At 42.3% G+C, this 21,431-nt stretch overlaps 1 protein-coding gene across 3 annotated transcripts in view; it reads left to right on the top strand.

Moving 5' to 3' along the window:
* The first annotated feature begins 12,556 nt into the window (after positions 1-12,556).
* The window catches only part of TXLNG (taxilin gamma), a 43,888-nt gene continuing 35,013 nt past the window's right edge, over positions 12,557-21,431 (top strand). The window contains exons 1-2 of one of the 3 annotated variants that reach the window (XM_087813353.1): positions 12,557-12,678; positions 13,973-14,084. In XM_087813353.1, the coding sequence (XP_087669479.1) occupies positions 12,557-12,678; positions 13,973-14,084 (234 nt within the window). Of the gene's footprint in view, positions 12,679-13,716; positions 14,085-21,431 lie in introns of those variants that run through there. The other 2 variants (XM_016211175.2, XM_016211176.2) reach the window with 2 other exon arrangements.

Raw genomic sequence — 21,431 nt, 5'->3', positions numbered from 1 at the left:
AGGGAAGATTTTTAAAATTTTTTTAATAAAGGGCAAAATAATTTACAACTATATTTGGTGGAAAATTTCTGAGTATTACATGTCTGGGGCTTAGTGAACAAGGTACACTGAGCATAAAGACATTTAGGCTTCACAGTGTTCAAATATGAACATGCTTCATCCCACTCTTCACTGCTGGCTCAGGAACCATCATGAACGGCCTGTCCTGGGAGTTTGTTAGAAATGCAGGGTCTTGGGCCCCACCCCACGCCTACTGGTCCAGACTCCATGGTACCAAGACCCCTGGGGATTACAATGGACTTCAGGGGGCAAAACAGGCTGGACTAATGTACTGATGCAGCTGAGAATTCTGGTGCTTTTTACTTTTTACCCAGCCACTGGCGTCCTTGGCTGACACTGTCTTTCTAGTTACAAGTGCCGCCGCTACTGTTCCAGTCGGTACTCACTGCCCACTTCCCTTTCCACACTGCCAAAGTAAGAGGAACCAAGTCCCCTGGGAGAACACACAATCCTGCAAAATCGGATATTTCAAACATCACATTTCAAAGGAAAATGACACTACGAAGCACAGAGATAAGGCGCTCAGAAACATTTTACACATTTGAGACCTTTCTCTGAGCAGCTCAGGTGGCACCTGAGTGCTGACGTGCCCTGAAGGCTGTAAATGATGAATGGCCTCCTATGTGGCATGTTTATGCACATGAAATCAAATAACAGAAATAGTAGAGAGGTAGTAGAGCATCAGACTAAGTCTTTAAAGCCTGCTTTAGGTGCATGGAGCAATGTAATACAAGTAACAATATCCACTTATTTACGGTCACAGCAGTTTGTGGCAAGCATGTCAAATCCTCAGCTGATGTGGCCAGTCTTAGCAGGAGGTTGTGCTCTGCTAGGGCAGACTCGGTTGCAATGTCAGGATGTCCTTATACTCAAAAGTGGGAAATCTCAATTTGTAATTTGTGAAATGTTAAACTAGAGAAGCTTTTAGGAGATAGAGCAGCAGTTAGACTTCTACTCACAGTGCTTTCATATGCCCTATAACCAAGATAGTTTTCCACAATCAAAATAGTGCTACAAATAGGATTTTTAGAACATATTAAAGGTTTCCCAAAAGAAAACATGATTGCATTCAACTTGCAATATTTTATTTGCCTCCTTGACTGCTTTGCTACAAAACCCAGGACTCTGAATGTGCTTCTATAAATAATATGGTTGCTCTTCCTGGTAATAGATTTTTTCTCCATTTTTAAGTAAATACTTTTCAACTATAAAAATTGGGTGAATTTAATTTTAGCAAATTTTTTCAGCTTTTAAAAACGTAAGTGGTAGAAATTTTGATATAGTTTATATAATCAGTTTTATTCAGAAGAAAACAGGCCATTTTAATGAATGATTACTTCTATAGCCTACATTGATAAGAAAAAATTACAAAATGCATGTTACAGTACCCTAAAATGATGACAAATATATCCATCAAGCTTTAATCACATGCAGTTATATATTTCTTATAAATCATCAAATTATCTGGTCTTCACACTAAGGGATTTGTTTAGATAAAGGCATTTGTGATTTCAGTTATTAAACTATGATTTTTTTTACAGCCTTCAGTGCATTCTGATTTATTTCCAATATGGAAAACTTTATTTATTCCAAATGAATATGGTAAGATATGTTATAATGGTTTTTCCTGAATAACTAAAAGTTCTATTCTGGTAAAGAGGGCCTGCAAATATTTCAAAGTTTTCTGGTATGTAGGCTCCTATTGTTAGAATTAAACCTGCCTTGAGATAGTGTTAAGTCTTAACACATTTTACTTTCATTGTAGACTTCTACTCAAATGCAGTGGGTTGTCCATAATAAAAGGTCATTCTAACCCACAGTCAGTAGGTCTTTTACTCAGACTTTTTGTGGGATTGTTCCCTCCTATAGTGATGATATACAGGGGTGGGCAAAAGTAGATTTACAGTTGTAATACAGATAAATAATACAATAATTAATAAATAATACAGGAATAAGCTCTGTGTTTCATGTTCTCACAACTGTAAGCCTACTTTTGGCCACTCCATATATTGATCTGTCTTGCTCTTTCCTGATAACTGTGATGAGTACTGACTGCTTTCTGCTGGTGAGAGCTAACGCTCAGCAAGATTAACCAGAACCTGTAAGAATGAAGCCCCTTTTCACCCTGGCCAGTGTGGCTCAGTGGTTAGAACGTTAGCCTGCGCACCAAAGGGTTGCAGGTTCGATTCTTGTTCAAGGGCACAAACCTGGGTTTCGGGTTTGCTCCCCTCCCCTGGATGCGGCACATGGGGGAGGCAACCAATGTGTCTCTCACATCGATGTTTCTCTGTCCCCCCCTCTTCTCGCCTCCCTCCCTCCCTCCCATTCTCACTAAAAATGCAAAAGGCATGGAAAAAATATCCTCAGGTGAGGATTACCAGAAAAAAAGAATTAAGCCTGTTCTCAATAAAACTGGAAAAAAATTAAGCCTGTGAACTAGTAAATAGAGATAATAGTTCAATTCATAATGGAGAATTTTGGTTGCTGCTAAAGTCTCCACATTATAATCATAATAATAGCCATTAAGTGCCTAATACTATCTGCCATTACCGCACTTAGACACTAACCTGGATAGAGCAAAATGGCCATATCACACAACAATTTAATTCATGGAGATTACTGCACGATATAAATGTGATGTGAGAACTGAGCTAAATTGTATGCCCCTATCAAATGAGTGCTGCACAAGAATACAATATAATGCCACTAGCAAAATTAATGTAAAGTGTTTCTTGTCAATCAAATTAACAATGCATGCTTGTGAAATTAAGGCATGAAAATAGACACCACTCAAAATCTGGACAACACAAAAATAATTTCATAACAAGAACATGGGCCCAGCCAGTGTGGCTAAGTGGTTGAGCATCCGCCCATAAACCAGAAGGTCAAGGTTCGATTTCCAGGCAGGGCACATGCCCTGGTTGCCAGCTCTATCCCCAGTAGGGGGCATGCAGGAGGCGGTAAACCAATGTTTCTCTCTCTCCCTTCCTCTCTCTCTCAAATCAATAAAAATATTTTTACTTATTTTTTAATCCTCTTCTCTGAAAAGTGATATTTTTTCCATTGCTTTTCAGAGAAGAGTGGAATCGAACCCGAGACCCTTCAGTCCTCAGGCCAATGCTCTAACCACTGAGAAAACTGGCTACAGCGATTTTATTTTATTATTTATTATTATTTTTTTTAATGCTGAAGCCCAAGCCCCACCCCCAGAGGGACTAATTGGCCTGGAGTTTAGCTCTGAGCGTAAGATTTTTTTAATAAACTCCCTGAGTCGTTCTGATGGGCAGCCTGGACTGCAAAGCTCTGAGTCCAAAAGAAGGAGGCCCTAGGAAAAAGTCAGGTTTGCTTGGGCAAGATATTCCATCAGGGATGCTCAGCCTGCTTCCTTCGTAAAATGAAAGGGTGGGATTGCATGTTTTTTAAGGTCCATCCCATGGCCTAAATACCACCCTATTTAAAGAGGCCTTCATAAAATAGGTACTCTTTTAATTCTGTTTTCAGTGTTTTTTAATTTTCCGAAACGTAACATCTTAGACTTTCAGACTGAATATGGCAGATTAAATATATGCATTTATCTCCACTTCATCCACCAGCCCCAGTAAATTAAAGGAATAAAAAGAAAAGGTATAAATTCATAATAATGACAAAAACAGGAGAACAAGCAACAGCAGCCAGGTTTCAGATATTTGGATGCTTCAGAACCCTGGAAAGGCTAAGGAATTCTGGAGGTGTACTACTTTCACAGCCAAGGAAACATTGGTATCAGGGTGGGTAACTAGCTTTCTCTGCCACAATTTAAAACCAAAATTCAAGAAAGAAGGCAGCCCTGGCTGGCTTGCTCAGTGGTTAGAGCAGCGCCTCCTGGACTGGAGGGTCTCTGGTTCGATTCCCAGTCAAGGGCACGTACCTTGGTTGCAGGGTCAATCTCTCACATTGATGTTTCTTTCCCTCTCTCTCCCTCCTCCCTCCCCTCCACTCTCTCTTAAAAAAAAAAAGAAAAATCAATGGAAAATCCTCAGATGAGGAATTAAAAAAAAAAAAAGAAAGCAGTTATTAAGTATGTTATGAGATACAGAAGCAAAGAGATGAAACTGTTAACAGTTTAAAATGGCAGTTCCTGGGAAGTGAGAATTGGGGATGGGGAAGGGCAAGTCGGGGGTCTACTGCTTTGCCTTGTGTCACTGGACTTCTAAATTTAAGTATATGCACCTTTTCGATTAAAAAGGAAAACTTTTTAAAAGCTACTTGTGACAAGGGTATGGGGAAAGGTAGGCAAATACTGTAGATAGGAATGAAAATTTGCTAAATCTTTCTGAATGTCAATTGGGTAATATGGATCAAAATTTTAAATGTCTGGAACATTTTGCACAGCATTTCCACTCGAGGAATTTATTCTAAGGAAGTAATTGGACAAACGCTGCTTTAATTATAAGAAAAAATGGAAACTACTTACATGCCCTACACCAGAATCTTGATTTGAAAAGTCATGTCTCATCCAAACAATGGAATTACATGCGGATATTTCAAATGATGGATTTCACACCCACCACAGGGTCAAAATGTAAAAGTCTGAAAATGGCAAGAGTTGGTGAGCATGGGAAACAATGGGAAAGCTGATATTCTGCTGGTGAGAACACTCTCACGCTGATACCATCTGTTCCAGAAAAAGCAAACATTGGCATTACTTAAATGAAAAGTTGAATATGCACTTCTCTTTGACCAGCAATTCCTCTCCCCGGGAGCATAAAATGATATAATTATGAAGAAAACCACCATTATGTAGTTAAATGGAAAGATATACACCCATGTGCAGCTAGGTGACACATGCAAGAATGTCCATAATAGTGTCCTAGTGGCCTCAGGCTGCCCCCAACCAACACGTCCAACAACAACAACGGCTACACAGTCATGTGAATTAATCTACGAATCTCACGAATAGGTTGCGCAAGAAAAGCAAGGCCCAAAAGAACAGAATGGCTCTACCCACTCAAGCTCCAGAGAGAAGGAAAAGGAAACTATGAACAATTAAATGAGAAGAGGGGCCTACCACTCAAGTAACATAACTACGGAGCCAGAGGAAAAGGAGGGGCTTTACCGCAACGACGGGCGCTGCCTAAGAGGGGGAGACAGGGTGCGTGACCCCACCCGCAAATCACACGCAAAAACACCCTCGCAGAGCAAAAGCGCAACGCGATCACACTGCACAGGCGTTTCCAGTAAAACGCGAGAGGCTGAGTTCTGGGAATAACCGCCACAGCGTTCGCCGCGGGCGAAATAATTGCAGGCAAAACGCCACTCCTGGTTCAGCGAGGGTGAAGTTAAACTCAGTTTGGGGCCAGCTCTTTTAATCAGTTGGGTCAAGAGAGGTCTGGTTCTTTGAAATATTAGGTTGAAAAGAAACCGACGGTTTTTAACTGGAAACTGCACTGCGTGCAGTGCGGCGCTGGCCATGCAAATGAGCTGAGTCATCGCGCCGGCCCGCGCCGCGGCGGGGAAAGGCCGGCCGGCCGCCGGGATCCCGATTTCACCCGTGGTGTTCTTCGAGGCTCTGAGGGTGATGTCTCTGGGATAAAGGATTTTGTTGACCGTTTAAGAAACTGATGTCGGAGCTGTGCGTTTGACCTGAGAGAACGTTCACGATATAGTGTTAAATGAAGTATAAAAGGCAACTTAAAAACATATGTTTAATACCACTACACGTTTTCTTCCAAAAATGCATGTGTGTGTGTGTTGGGCGTGTATCTGCATACAAAAATGCTTACACCAAAATGTTATCGGTAGCTATGTCTTTTTAAAAATTCATTTTTAAAAAAATCCCACGACCATTGTTTATTATAAAGGTGAACCATGTGGGCTTATGGGTAGATTTCTGGGAGCAGGAGCACCAGGACCTCCGAACTTTCTGGATTCGCAGCGATGGGGATCAGCTACCAGCAGGGTCGGGTCACACGGAGTGAGGATGTCTTTGAGGTCCTTCTGGGAAGTCTCACCCATCTGATGGGAAAGACCCACTCTCACTCACGTGTATGGTAATAGGCCACCAGGCTTTTGGAGACACACTGACGGATTGCGTCAATCTGGGCCACATGACAGCCACCCTTCACGTGTACCCTGATGTCCACGCCAGCAAATTGTTCCTAACGCAAAAGCAGAGCAGGTTCCGGTGGCTCCCACTGCACCCCCAGGGGCCGCCCGTTGACCTCGATGAGCCCGCGGCCCGTCTGCAGTTCGCCACCTCTGTGCCTGTCCCCTTTCTAGTCCAGAGGCCTGCACGCACCGCAGAGGACCCGGTGGACAGCATGGCTGGCGGGCGGGCACGAGAGATCCTCACTGTGGGGGGCCCACACCGGAAAAGCTTTTAAAATTCTTTATTTTTGTCTATGTTTTCAGAAACTTCTGTGCTTCGATAATGATTTCATGACAAGGGGAAAAAATTAGAAGGGAAAATAATAAACATAGAGAAGCCAAAATGATTTTTTAAAAGATTTGATCTAGGGGAAAAAGGAGGCCCCAGTAATATTAGGAATGAGAAATGGGATATAACTAAAGATGCAAAAGTGTAGTCAACACAACTGGCTTCCTATCCAGTGTCATTTCTCTTCTTCCCTACTGAGTGTCTGTATTAAAGGGGCAGCAATGTGCTCAGACTGGAAGAGTAAAACTACATTTCCTAGTGTCCCTAGCAGGCGTAAGTAAAAGTTTGTGGGGAACTTTCAGAAATGGTGAGCCATCCTCAATTCCTTTTTCTTTTCTGCTCCCTGGAACATGGATGTGATGGCTGGAGCTGCAGGTACCCCCTTGAGACCAAGAAGAGAAGTCAAAGAATTACAGAGACCTCAGCAGGAGCAGTCAAGGCTCTATGAGCTCATGGGTTTAGAGACATTTGATGTGTGCTCATTCATTTCAGTTTTCATCCTTATTGATGTATAAATTGTCCCATCTCAGGCCAATAGGAGCTTCTTCAAGTAGACTCCTGAGTCCTTTTGACTCAACCTTAGTAGAGTTAATAGTTTGATTGCTTTGTGGCATACACACACACACACACACACACACACACGCACACTCACATATACACACACATACACAAGGTAAGATGTCCCATACTCATCTTTTCTATTTTCTGCCCCAGACCTGGAATCAGGTATTTTTCCAAGGAGCCCTGGTTCCTTTTGATGAGAAAAAGTATTTATTCTGAGTTTATTTTGTTCATCAGTTTATTTTGTTCATTAGATTCCACATAAAAGTGAGATCATGTGATATTTGTCTTTCTCTGCCTGGCTTATTTCACTTAGCATAATACTCTCCAGGTCGCTCCATACCATGTCAAAGGGTATGAGGCCCTTCTTTTTGACAGCTGCATAGTGTTCCACGGTGTGAATGTCCCACAGTTTTTTTAATCCATTCATCATCTGATGGGCACCTGGGCTGTTTCCAGATCTTAGCCATTGTAAATAGTGCTGCCATGAACATAGGGGTGTATATTCTTTCTGATTAGTGTTTCAGGATTCTTAGGATATATTCCTAGAAGTGGGATCACTGGGTCAAATGGCAGTTCCATTTCTAATTTTTTGAGGAACCTCCACACTCCTTTCCACAGTAGCTGCACCAGTCTGCATTCCCACCAGCAGTGCACTAGGGTTCCTTTTTCTCTACATCCTCATGGCAGAGTATTTTAATTTTAAAAAAGTATGTGTTTTTTAATTTTAGAGAGAGGAAGGGAGAGGGAGAGAGAAATAGAAACATCAATGATGAGAGAGTCATTGATCAGCTGCCTCCTGAACACCCCCTACTGGGGATCGAGCCCCTAACCTGGGCATGTGCCCTGACCAGGAATTGAACTGTGACCTTCTGGTTCATAGGTCGACGCTCAACCATTGAGCCATGCCAGCTGGGCTGAGTATTTTAGTTTTTGAAATGTGTGTACTCTCTCCCAATATTCCAAACATGATGAGAGTTTTTACTTGAAGTATCGTCTTCCTGCTGGAGCTGGCACCCCAGCCTGTGCCAGTCTAAGAGTACACTCTACCTGACATCAGGATGTCTGAGCAAGCTAGGTACAAAGTACAATCATTTTCTAAATCTTTCAGTGTCTGCCAGAAATGTGGAAGTGTATAGCAAATGCTGAAATTGGCCAAATTCCTATAAGGACTAAAATCAGGGTTAGCTCAGAAAGATGGTATTGGGTAATCGAATTAAACAATAAGCTCTTTGTTCTATGAAAAAGCAAAACTCCTTTTCACTACCTACAACCCCAATACTATGCAACAAACATGAAATTCAACTCTTTTGATGAAATAATACTCTTGGCTGCTTTAAAGGTTAGTAGGAGCTTTTTTTCTCTCTGAAAAATACTGAGTTGGACAAGTCCAACTAGGGTGGTTAGTTTAACTCCTGTTGACCCTTCAAGATACAGCTCAGATGTCACCTTAAACTTTCTTTAGCCCCCTCCCCCACCACCACCAGTAGAAAATAACCCTCAAGAGGTTACTTTGCAATACCTCTGTTTTATGAATTATGTTATTGTCTTTTGTGCACGTTTCTGTCCAGTGTTGGCCTGAACACCCTTATTCTAAATCATGGTACAGACAGTGTCTAGTAAAGTGCTCAGAAACTAGTAGGTGCTCAGTGAGTATTTAATCAGTGAATGAAAACTTTCAATCCTGGGGTGATCTTGGTCCTGTGGCTGCCTGAGGGCTTCTTGGTGTTGCAGAGGGACATTGCCACTAGGAGACTCTCCAAGAGGTCACATGAAGAGCTGTCACCTTGGGGAATTGAGGACTTGGCCCCCATCTGTATAGACACAGAAAACTGAGTGATCAGTAAATTTTGTCTATTCAGAGGTTCTTTTTCTCAGTACGTATGTGTTGAGAGCTTTCTCTGAGCCTGGCATTCTGCTGGGCGCTGGGTATCCAGGAGTTTCACAGGCACAATTCCTGCCCTCATTTCCTTTAGCACCTGGCTGAGGGAAAGAGTCAATTAAACAAGCCCTTACCCTGAAGAGTGGGACTGACCTGGTATTGGAAGTATGGCCTGCTAGGGATGCTTAACAGGCCCACCTAAAACACTCTGGGTGCCAGTGGGCTTCCGAACACACTTCCAGAATACACTCTCTCCAGAACACAGCTCTCAGGCCTGATGTACAAAGTCAGAATGTCCCTTTATTAACAATGAGCAATGGAAGTGTCTCACCAAATGGAAATGTACACATATCTAGATCCTCTACCCCCCCCCCCCCCCCCAGTCAGACCCATGTGGGAGATTATAACGGCAAGGTTGCACTGACAGGGTATAAGAACCTAGCAGGTCCAAAAACAAAACAAAAAAGAAGAACCTAGAAGGTCTGAAGCCTCGTCCCTTAAGGATAATACTACAGGCTAAGCCTCTAAATGTCCTGTGTCCAGCTATGAACTCTGAGGGCTCCAAGCTTCCTGATACGGCCTATAAGGCCAACAGAATCTTGCTTGCTTCTCTGATAGTGGTGAGTCCACCTGCTTTGAGTGCCTTGCATTTCATGCAAAATGATAAGAGTTGGGGACATTATTGAGTTTACTGTTCAGAACTGTTTTGTGCCTCAGGCTTGTGGCTGTTCAATAAACATCTGAATAAATGAGCCCGTATTCATGTTCTATTCACAGCCCTCAGGGAGCCTGGGGAGAATAGCCTCTACCCAATGTGGAGCTGTTTTCCTTGTGACCTTCACCTTCCTTTCAGGCACAGTTGTTAACAGAGACGATAATTCCTTGAGCAAAGGTGAGAATAATTAATGCAAACAGAACATGTGCCCTTAAAAGACCTTATAGCCCTTGAACACAAAATATTACCCTGACAACGAATTCCAGCAGAGATAAGCGAAGTGCTTTATAGGGTCTTGGGCAAAGCCTTGACAGTAAATGTCTTTGGGGAATTTTTTTTAGATAAAAATCTAAACAAAGAATGGGTTTATCAAAAATCAGGTTAGTCTGACGCAAGGAAGAAGATAGTGACCCAAGACCTAGAGAAACTATTCTTTCTCTCACCAGCATTGGAAGCTACACAGCACTTCTGCTATGCTGTATTCCTTAGAAGCTAATCACTAAGCCTGGCCTACCCACATTCAAGAAGAGAGGAATCAGACTCCACCTTTTGAAGGGAGGAGCATCAAAGAACTTGTGGGCAGATTTAAAAAGCACCATCATTGAAGATGTTATAAGAAACGGATCTCTAAAATTCATATTTCTTGCATGAGCAGTAACAGCAATGTTTCTCTTGAGCAACCAGCTTGTTTTTATTTTGTGATGTTGTGAATCGTTTTGAAAATTGTGTTTTCCTCTTTTCTCAGTTGTCAAGAAGCTCAAAATAAAAATTTGGTTCACTTCCAGCTTGTGTAGAAGACCTTAAGGCATATATTTTATATATTCACCTCACTCATGACTTCATTTTATTTTTCCCATTCTTCTTTCACTTCCACTTTCTCCTCTCTCTCTCTCTCTGAATGCATGACACGTTCTCTCTATATCTATATATCTACACACCACACACATAGGTCATGGCATATTGTGTACATGTTTACAAGCCACCCAAACCCCTTTTGAAATAGAAACATGTATAAATAAATACAATTAAATATTTTTCATTTATCTTAAGACCTAAGGTGACTGCAGAGTTCTTTTGTTTTCTTAATAAAGATAACTATTGATTTTTTTTGTTCCATACGTACTTACACTAAAACAATACAGAAATCATTAAGTAAAAATATTACCAAATCTATCATCCAGGGAAAAACACTATTAACATTTTGGTCAATATTTTTCTAAACACCTCTTTATAAACATACAGGTGATTCTATTTAAATGGAATTTAAAAAATATATATGTCTTTATTTATTTATTTTAAAAAATATATTTTTATTAATTTCAGAGAGAGGAAGGGAGAGGGAGAGAGAAAGAAACATCAATGATGAGATAGTCATTGATCGGCTGCCTCCTGCACGCCCCCAAATGGGGATGGAGCCCACAACCCGGGCCTGTGCCCTGACTGGGAATCGAACCTTGATCTCCTGGATCCTAGGTTGATGCTCAACCACTGAGTCACGCTGGCTGGGCTAACTGGAATTTTTTAAAGCTCCCTATACTATGCATATTTTCTAGCCCAATTTAAAATGTGTTTATCATTTTTAGTAGCTGCACGGTGTTCTGTTGTACCACAATTTAACTACAGTGCATTTTGACACTTAATTCCCTGGACACGTTAGGAGCAGCATTACTGATAGATTTATTCCCCATCTTGCTGGGATTTTTGCCTTTAAGATGAAACATGGTGCCTGAGGCCATCAGCTTTACATAGAGTCTGGGTTTATTATCTACTGATTTAGTTTTGAAATCTCAAAGCTGGATTGAGGTGTTCTGCCCATAAAATGAAATAAAGGCACTTTTCTCAAATTTAAGGAAATAATTAAAATTAATAGCTGGAGTTTATCCAATACTGAAATTTATTCTCATGTATGTTATTAAATTTTTGGCATCTGCTACCACTGTTTTGTATTCAACTCTAATAAAAAGGGGTATAGGATTTACACAAATTTTTATCATGAATTGTTTGAGACTATATGTCAGGATTTTATGGCGGTCCGTGACTTTCAGAAGCTGGTTCTTTGGAGATCTGTTTCCATCGGATGGAAATAGGGAGTATTCCTGAGGAAAACTCCACCCCCACCCAATCGTGTTAAGAAAAAAATTGATTTAGCAAACTGAGTTTGTTTAAAAAATTCAGTAAAGAAGAAAGGATACATTCAACACGTATTAAGTGCCAACTAAGTGAGGAGAACGATGCTAGAAGGCGGGACTGTTCAGCCAAGGTGAATAAGACGCAACCGCCCCCCCGCAGAAGCTCAGGGCTCGGCGCTGAGCGCTCTGGTGGAGCAGCCGGACTCGGGCAGGTGTACCAGGCAGAAACTTCAACTTCTGAAAGCCCTTAAATCTCTCCCGCCGTGAAAGGCACGAAGCATTTCCCCTTATCCTAAAATCAGTCGGGCTTAATTCCGAAGAAGAGCAACAAATACAAAAACACAACAACGCGTCCCCGAACCCACTCCCTCCCAAACCATTGAATATTTATAAACTTTTCCAACGGGATAATAAAATGAACTTCCTGATTCCTGTACATCGCCCCAAGAAAACTACAGTTCCCAGTAGGCTGCATGCGCGGCACGACGCCGCATTACGATCCAATCCCGATCCCGTCCTGCGAGCTTGGCCGCATAGCCTGCTGGGTCTTGTAGTCCGCTTTAGAGTCCCTTTCTCCGCGCAGACTCGCACGGCTGGTGTTCGCCCTTTGGCCCTGCAGAAGCCCAGCCCCGGCTTCAATGCTCCCCACCCCCATCCCTGGGCCCAACCTCCTCCGGTCACGTGGCAGTCCTGGCATACGGCGATTGGCCGTGGGGGCTCAGGGGCGGGTCGCGAGGCCCGACGAGGTTCCGTGCCCCTGGTCGAGCCGCTTGTTTCGCTGCTGCCGTCACCTCATGGCGACGCGGGTGGAAGAGGTAGCGCGGGGAAGAGGCAGCGGCGCTGAGGAGACGATTGAGGCCGGACGGGGCGGACGACGACGCAGCCCGCGGCGGAAGGTCAGTCGGGGGGCTCCCGCGTTGTTGCTGGGCTGGGGGAATGCTCGGGCTAGCTTTTTCGGGGTCCACCTCTTCACTCTCCCCAGTTACCTTTAGCCACCGGACGAACATCCGGCTCTCTTCCCTATCAGGGCTGAAAACTGGAAGCAGGTGGGGGGGGAGGAGTGGGGCCAGGATGGATGGGGTGGGAGGGGGCGACGATTGGGGTTTGGGGCGCACGGCGGAGGTGGGAAGGGAGGGTAGAGGGTGCAGCCTGGTAGGAGGGGGAAGGGGTGCGAGGCGGGGGCGCGCCAGGTGTGACAGCCACGTGCGGCCGGCACCGCGGGGCCGTGGGCGCCAGGTGTGCTCTCTCGCGGCCCCCTCCTCGTGTTCCCCTTGCTCCCTGCACGGGGTGCCGCCTTCGGGGGCTGCTTGGGGCCATCGTTTCGCCCTCCTCTGACCGGGCAGGTGCGCAGGGAGCGCTGCGGGGTGCGTCCGGGCGGCGCGGACGAGGCTGTTGCGCAGTAAGATAACCGTGTGGGTGCCGGGTCAGCACTGTGTCCCCTTTGCCCGCACCTCCTGCTCTCCCCGACACTAAGCGGGCGGTCGTTGCGGGTACGGAGGGGCTGTTCTGTTCCCGGGACCCAGGCCCCGGGGGTCGTCTCTGGGCGCCACGGGCATGGGTGCACGTGGGGCTGGCGATTGGGAGGTGATGCTGGAGAACCTGGGTCCCGCAGAGTTGGGAGCAGCATTGCGTGATAGCATCTTCCCAATCCAGCCCCCTCCCTTCTTGCTATTTTTTAAAAAAAATTTTGCCCTCTTCTTCCTTTCTTAAAATTTATTTTATTTTTGGTGAGCGTAAATTTGAGCACCTTTTGGACCCTGTCCTTTCGTCTCTTAATCTGGGAGACAGGCTGGACCGTTCCCCTTGCCTTACTTGACTCACGTCAAAGGAGTTTTCAGTGTCTCCCTGGATACAGGAAAATCGAGACCTTCAGAGTGGGAGAATTCCACTTGTTCTGGAGTCAGTGGGTGGAGTTCAAAAAAGATTGCACAACGAATGGCAAACAGGGCTTTCAGGGCCCAGGAGTGGAGAACTGCAGGGAAAGGGGCTGGAAAGATGGAAACCCCCTCTCTATTTTCTTGCGGTTAAACATCTTGAAACATTGGAGGTCCGGCTTGATCACTCAGGGCTATTTAATACTACAGTTGAGCCTTAAACAACGTGGGGGTGGGGTTAGGGGCACCCTCCCCTGCATAACTTTTGACTACCCCAAAACTTAACTACACAGTTGTCCCTCGGTACCGAGGGGGCTTGATTCCAGGACCCCGCAGATACCAAAATCCTGCGGATGCTCAAGTCCCCTATATAAAATGGCGAAGATCAATGCATACAGTCGGCCCTCCGAATCCATGGACTCCCAACCCGAGATGGAAAACAGTACAGGTATTTATTGAAAAAAATCCGTGTATAAGTGGACCTGTGCACAGTTCAAACCCGTGTTATTCAAGAGTTAGCTGTACTTAATTATGCATTTGAGTATCCTTAAAAATCACTCCTGTGTGAAATTATGAAATAATGTTTTTCTAACGTGACTCATGAACTTGAAAAAGTAGAACAAAGGTTCGGTTTCCATGTGAGCAGTGTCAAGAATTAGCTTTTGGAGGCCTTTTTCTAAGGTCAGGTATTTTCACGTCTCTGCATGAGGGTGTTACTACTTCTCAATTACCTCTCTTTCTCTTCTTCTCTTTGTACTCTAAAAGAAAGATCCAGTACTCGCAGGACTGAAAAAGAAGCTATGAACCAAATGTACTCTAGGGATTGAACACTGTCACTTTGGACACTTCACTTTTCCCTGAGGGTGGGGAGCCAGTCTCAGTGTTTGATTTCATAGGTCCCCTAGGGGAGGACTGTGATAAAAAGCCACTGCAATTGAGGACATAAATTCCCTTTTATGTCACTGGGGTAAGGACAAAAAATCTGAATTAGGAACTGAGGTTTAATCAACTAGCATTTTAAGCCACCAAGATAAGAGGTAATGACTCTTTGAGGCAGCCCTCCTGGTTAACAGCTGGATATGAGTATCATTTGTGTCTGTACTGTCTCATTTTTGTTTACTTACCTCATGCACCTTTCTTCTTTGCTTATGCATTTCTGGGTACCTTTTTTCCTTTTGATTTCTAATTGACCATGAAATATAATTGAGATATATAGTTAAATATTAGGTTTTGAATTTTCATTCAAAATATTGGTCAATATCTTATGTCTATAAAAATCACATTAAAAAAATTTTTTTCAATTGATTTTAGAGAGAGAGGAAGGGAGAGGGATAGAGAGCTATAAACATCTATAGGCTGCCTACCTGGGCATGTGACCTGACCAGGAATCGAACCAGGGACCTCTGGGTTCATGGGTCATTGCTCAACCACTGAGCAACACCGGCTGGGCTACAAAAATCACTCTTATGTTAATTCCTTATGACCCTTAATTTTTTATTTTTTCTGAGTCACTGACTTGAAAAAGTATTCCTAATTCTAACTTGACCTCTGCCCTATTTTTCAGGAAGCAGAAGTGATATTTAACTAATTGGGGTATTTTGAGAATATTGAAGAAATTAAAATTGACCTGCTTTGGTTGCATTATGGGACTTAAAGTGAGAAAGAATTGGAGATGGGCTTTATTGGTTCCTGGTGTTTTTTAACCATCTACATAGTTACTCTTGATCTGCTAAGTTAATTGTGGCATTGATTCATAACTGTATCTATTTGAATGGTCTCTTGTGGTAACTTTTTTCTTCTACAGTTAAGATATAGTACATTTCTAGGGGCCTCTTGAATTGTCTAAAACCATGCAGTCTAATATGATAGCCACTAAACCACACAAAGCTATTTAAATGTTAGTTAAAATGAAATAAAATTAAAAATTCCATTCCTCAGTCATACTGGCCACATTTCAAGTGGTCAGTAACCAACGTGGCCATTGACTACTGTATTAGAGCAGATCTAGAATATTTCCATTATTACATAAAGTTCTGTGGGACAATATTGGTCTGAAAAGATGGGATGTACATTGTCAAGTATTCCAGGCATGTTTTAGAACACCAAGCTTATTCATGTTACTTCCTAAATCCCTATGTAGAATTTGTCTTACAAGGATGAGTTCTTAAAAAAATTAATAGACAATTTTTTTGAGCAGTTTTAGGTTTACAGAAAAATTGAGCATAAATTGGTGGTGTATATCCTGAATTTTGACACATTTATCCACCGTTACAGTATCATACAGAGTAGTTTTACTGTCCTAAAAAACCCCCTATTTGTCCCCCTTCACTTCCCCCAAATCTTTGGTAACCACTCATCTTTTTACTGTCTCTGTAGTTTGGCCTTTCCAGAATGTCTAAGGTTGATTTTTTTTTGGTCCTTTTACTAGATTTTTGCTTGGGAATGTTAAAAATGATTTAACTACTGTTAAATTTACTTTTAGATCAATAAATCATCTGGAAGAATAAAGATATGTGGAATTTAGGCTCAAATTAATAAGATCTTATATTTACATAGTGCCCTATAGTTTTTATGCCATATTTGCATACACATTAACTCTTTCAGCCTCACTTGGATGCTATGGAGGAGGCTGGGCAGCTGTCATTGTCCTTATTTGCAGGTGACAAACTGCTCAGCAAGGTCAAGTGATTAGCCCAAGGGGTGAAGCTGAGTCTGGATCCCAATAAATACCCTTTCATCTACACTACAGTAATAAGTAGTGTAGTAGTGGGTAAATAGTCTGGATTTTAGTCAGAACTCTTGGCTTTCTGCCACTTACTAGCTGTGTAACCTTGGGCAAGTTTCTCAATCTTTCTAAGCCTTAGTTGCATCATCTGTGAAGTGGGGGTGATGCTAATACCACATAGGATTGTTGTGAAGAATAAGAGTTGGTGTGACGCATTCAGCACAGTGCCAAGCATGTAGAATTTTACTTGGTTTGGAAGAGAGAACATGAAAGATTGATTTCTGTTGCTGTTATTCATTTCTCATCTTACAGCCTTTGTATTCTTACTTCTTCCTAGACTCTCTGTGATAGATACAATGAGGAGAAATCAGTTCAGGGTGGGGCAAGAGTATGGGTGAGGTAAGAAGCAACTCATTATTGAGTTTTTCTTTCATTTGTGGTCTTGATGAATTTCCACTCTTCTGGCACCAAGAGGAAGTAATAAGACACAAAGTGATCGTCTATTTACAACATTGTTGTATAATTCTGTCATTCAGCTTTGGTAAATTTCATTTTAGTGGGAACCAAACAGGCATAGCAGTGAGAACAGACCAGCTACAGCACATTCCTCTAGTATTACCATGGTTTCAGTCCAGAATATGACACATTTATTTATCATGTGACTGGAAGGTGTTTTATATGTTATTCTGTGTGTCATTTATATTGATTTCGACTGGAGAAGTTTCATTTAGGAATGCATATATCAAATCCAGATGCCATGACACAGGGTGCATGTGATTCTTTAGGGAAGGATCCATCATAATACATTTCTTTTCAATAGATATGCTGTTCAGATTTTGTACTTTTCAGAAAGTTATGTTTCAAAGGAAAGAAATTTGAGGCCTCACTGTTTCCTGCACTGTGCTAGGCACTTAAAAAGTGCTTACATTCTAGTATCTCCTCACTTCTGCAGAGTAGGTGGTTTCCCCAGGTATATAGATAAAGCATTTGAGGCTCAGGGGAAAAACCACACACAAAAAAGCCTTGCTTAAATAACATAGCTCATAGATGGTGATGTTGGCCTAGAGGTGGTATATATAATTGTATAATTGATAGTGCAACTGATGTTCCTTACTGCATGGACAGTGTCTGCTTACCTAGTAAGTTTTAACGTAATATCCCAAAGAAATCCCTTTGCCTCTTCCTCCTCTTCTTGCCTCCTCCCACCAAATTCCTTCTTGTTTGGATCTAAACTGATTATTAGTAACTTTTAGTTAGTATGCCACAGTACTTTAAAATGTGTAAAGTAGTATACAAATTTAATATAGTATTTATCAGCATTGAGAATTAGCAGTATTTAAAATTTTCCCAAGCATTTCCAGAGGAGCATAAAAATAGGTCAGGTGATCCTTTAAGGGTTTGAACCCTGAGAGTATAGTTTTATGATTCAATTTATTTCCTAGTTGAAATTCTCTTGGTACTATAACTACTTAAATTTTATTACATGAAGGAAAAGATATATAAAATGATGAGTGTTGTCCTCCTGTGCTATCAAAATAATTTTATTAGCATTTATTGCACAGTGTTGATTTGCATTCTATGTTACATTTCCAAAATGTCCCCAGAATGACTTCCATTATCCCCCACTTCACACTCTGTAGTCTGCCCGTGAGTAATATTGTTAAACCACCACTTTGTGGTTTTTCTTCTTTCCCTACTCTCAGAAAGGTCAAAGTAAGAATGGTTTGGCAAGGAAGATGTGCCAGTAGCTTAGAAGCACATTTTTTTTTTTTTTTTTTAATCCTCACCTGAGGATACTTTTTCCATTGCTTTTCAGGGAGAGTGGAAGGGGGAGAGAGAGACAGAAACATTGATGTAGATACACCTCAATTGGTTGCCTCCTGCATACACCCCAACCAGGGCCAGGGATCGAGCCTGCAACCGAGGTACATGCCCTTGGCAGGAATCAAACCTGGGACCCTTCAGTCCGCAGGCCAACGCTCTAACCACTGAGCAAAATCAGCTAGGGCAGAGCACATTTGTTGAAGGACTTTTTTGGATTGACATGTTGGCCATAATAAAAGTGAGAATGTAGGCATTTTGCATAATTTGTAAATGCATTCTTATTCAGATATTATTGTAATAGTTCTGCACACTAGCAATTTATATTAATTATATCTAATCTTCTTACAACTCTAGAAGGTAGGGACTGTATATCCCTAGTTTACAGGTAAGGAAACTGAGAGGTTGATCCTCCCCATGGCCACACAGGAGGTAGTGAATGGTATATTCAATGGCAGCTGTTACCCATATTGCATGTGGCTTGTGCTCTCTTAATACATTTCTTGAGGATAGTAAATAAAAATGTATCCCTTATTGAATGTGAGCAAAACTTGGCAGTAGAGAAAACAAGTACTAGTTTTTGCCTAATGAAAAATTATGAAGGGTGGGGTTGGGTCATTAGGGCTATAGGAAAGCTATTGTAAACCAGGAACCAGGGAGTTTGAGCCTTATAGGTTTAATACCTTTTGTTTCATTCACTTAGGCCCTAGGTTGACCTTAGACATATGGTTTAGGAAGCATGCTGTGCTGTAACTCCCTGCAAAGTCACCTCTAAGTGTAATTTAGATAGATCGAAAGGTAGAGAATTTAGAGAGACCTCTTTTTTTAACCTCTTAAGGTCCACACGACACGGTGTTAACAAAGAGCTGTAGTGGACTGGGTAAGTAGGACAAGGAAACAGAAGGCTTGATGTTTCAGAGATGCATCATTAGTCCACATGGAGCTGATGAAGGGTGACTTCATGAACTGGGACAGGGATGTTCCATGTAGGTAACACGTAAAAGTAGACCATTTTACATCCTAGGAGTCTGTGGCTTGAAGATGGTAATAGTGTGACCTGGCACCTGCCCCTCTGCAAAATAGGTCAGGCCCAAGCATATTTCAGTTGATTTGGGCATTGAGATCTTTGGATTTTTCTGATCCTTTTGCTGCCTAGGTAGAAGTTAAGGCTAATACACGTCTCTCAGATTGTAGGTAATTGTTGAATTACAGTTTTAGAGCTAGAAGTGATTTTGCAAATCATGGAGTCCAGCACCATTTATTTGTTTGTTTGTTTATTTATTTATTTATTTATTTAAGTTTTAAAGGCATTTTGTCATAGCCGGTTTGGATCAGTGGGTTAGAACATCGGCCCTCAGACTGAAGGGTCCCGGGTTTGATTTTGGCCAAGGGCATGTACCTCGGTTGCAGGCTCAGTCCTCAGCCTTGGTCAGGGGGTGTGTGGGAGGCAACCAATCGATGTGTCTCTTTCACATCGATGTTTTCTGTCTCTTTCTCTCCCTTCCACTCTCTGAGAAGCAATGGAAAAAATATCCTCGGGTGAGGATTAAAAAAAAATAAAGGCATTTTACAATTTATTTGGGCTTCTTTTAATTTCTGAATTGAGCAAAACCAGCTAGGGCCAGCACCCTTTATTTTTATAAAAGAAATGACCATAGAAGTTAAATGTGAAATCTGATACCATCATTTTTATTTTAAAAGGCAAAAGATGTGCACAGTCTAATATAAATGTTAGCACCTACCACTATGGTACTAGATTTTACCTACAAGAGGTCATAAGGGCAAAGCAGCTGTATCCTAACCACTTTTTCCAGCATGGTTTGCTCATTCGTAGTTTCTTCACCAGTGGGGAAGTCAGATTCCCTCCTCATCCTCACTTCAGCACTGGTTTGCCCCTCTTTTTTTTCGTATTTACCTATTAATGCCTCCATGTGTACCCCAGTCCTCATACATACTGCAGCAAATCTTTCTGGAGCCTTTTGCTGCCAAAAGTTCAGAGTTGGGATGACAACTAGAACTTATCTTGCCTCCAGTGTCCCTCCTCAGAACTTTATCATTGCTCTGTCTTTATTCATGTATTCATTTATTAATTTTTTTGGATAACAGCTTTGTTGAGGTAGAGTTCACATACCATACAATTAACCCACTTAGTCATGTTAATATATTCACAGAGTTGTGTGACCGTCGCCACACTTCTTTATTTTTTAAAAATATATCTTTATTGATTTCAGAGAGAGGAGAGGGAGAGAGAGATAGAAACATCAATAATGAGAAAGTCATTGATTGGCTGCCTCCTGCACTCCCCTGACTGGGGATCGAGCCTGCAACCCAGGCATGTGCCCTGACTGGGAATCGAACCCTGATCGCCTGAATCCCAGATTGACGTTCAACCGCTGAGCCACACCCAGCTGGGCGCACACTTCTTTATGTTTAACGTAACCTTGGAAGAACATACTCTTTGGAATATTATAGAGAAAGATAAGAATTCAGCCCAGCCAGTGTGGCTCAGTGGTTGAGTGTCAACCCATGAACCCTGGAGGGCACCGTTTGATTCCCAGCCAGGGCACATGACTAGGTTTGGGCTTGATCCCCAGTAGGGGGTGTGCGGGAAGCAGCCAATCGATGGTTCTCTCTCATCATTGATGTTTCTCTTTCTCCCTCTCCCTCCTCTCTGAAATCAATAAAAACATTTAAAAAAAAAAATTCAATCTCTGCTTTCCAAGTCCTAGGTCCATGACTAGACAAATTATTTAAAATTACCTTATTGCTGAGGCTGTTTGTTCATCATACCTGCCTATAAGATGGTTCTGAGGTTTAAAGGAGGAAGTATATCAAGTTGTCGGAGAGGCTTCTCAGTGAGCCAGATCAATGAAGGCTAAGGGAAAATGGTTTATACCAATTTTTCCTCACCATCCAGATGGATTATACTGGGATTATACTGGTTGGTACACCAATCACTTAACCACAAGGGGGAAAGAGGCCAATTTGTTTTAGGTATGGTTGAGCAAGAAGGAAATGACACTTCTCCCTGTCCTCCCACCTGGTCCCAGGGCATATTCCATGGAGATGGATCTGCATGGTTATGGACCCTTCAACTTTTGACTGAGCTTTCTAGTCTCTGTCCCTGTTCTGCTTCAACCAGGACAGCAGTCTCAAACTTATTGGTTTCAGGATCTTTTTGCATGCTTAAAAATTGAGAACCCCAAGGAGCTTTGTAATTTATGTGGGTTATAGCTAATAATATTTTCC

Source organism: Miniopterus natalensis, chromosome X (genome assembly GCF_054644295.1).
Source record: "Miniopterus natalensis isolate mMinNat1 chromosome X, mMinNat1.hap1, whole genome shotgun sequence".
NCBI lineage: Eukaryota > Metazoa > Chordata > Mammalia > Chiroptera > Miniopteridae > Miniopterus > Miniopterus natalensis.
Note: the sequence above shows the minus strand (reverse complement) of the source record. Positions and strands in the feature narration are given on the sequence as shown.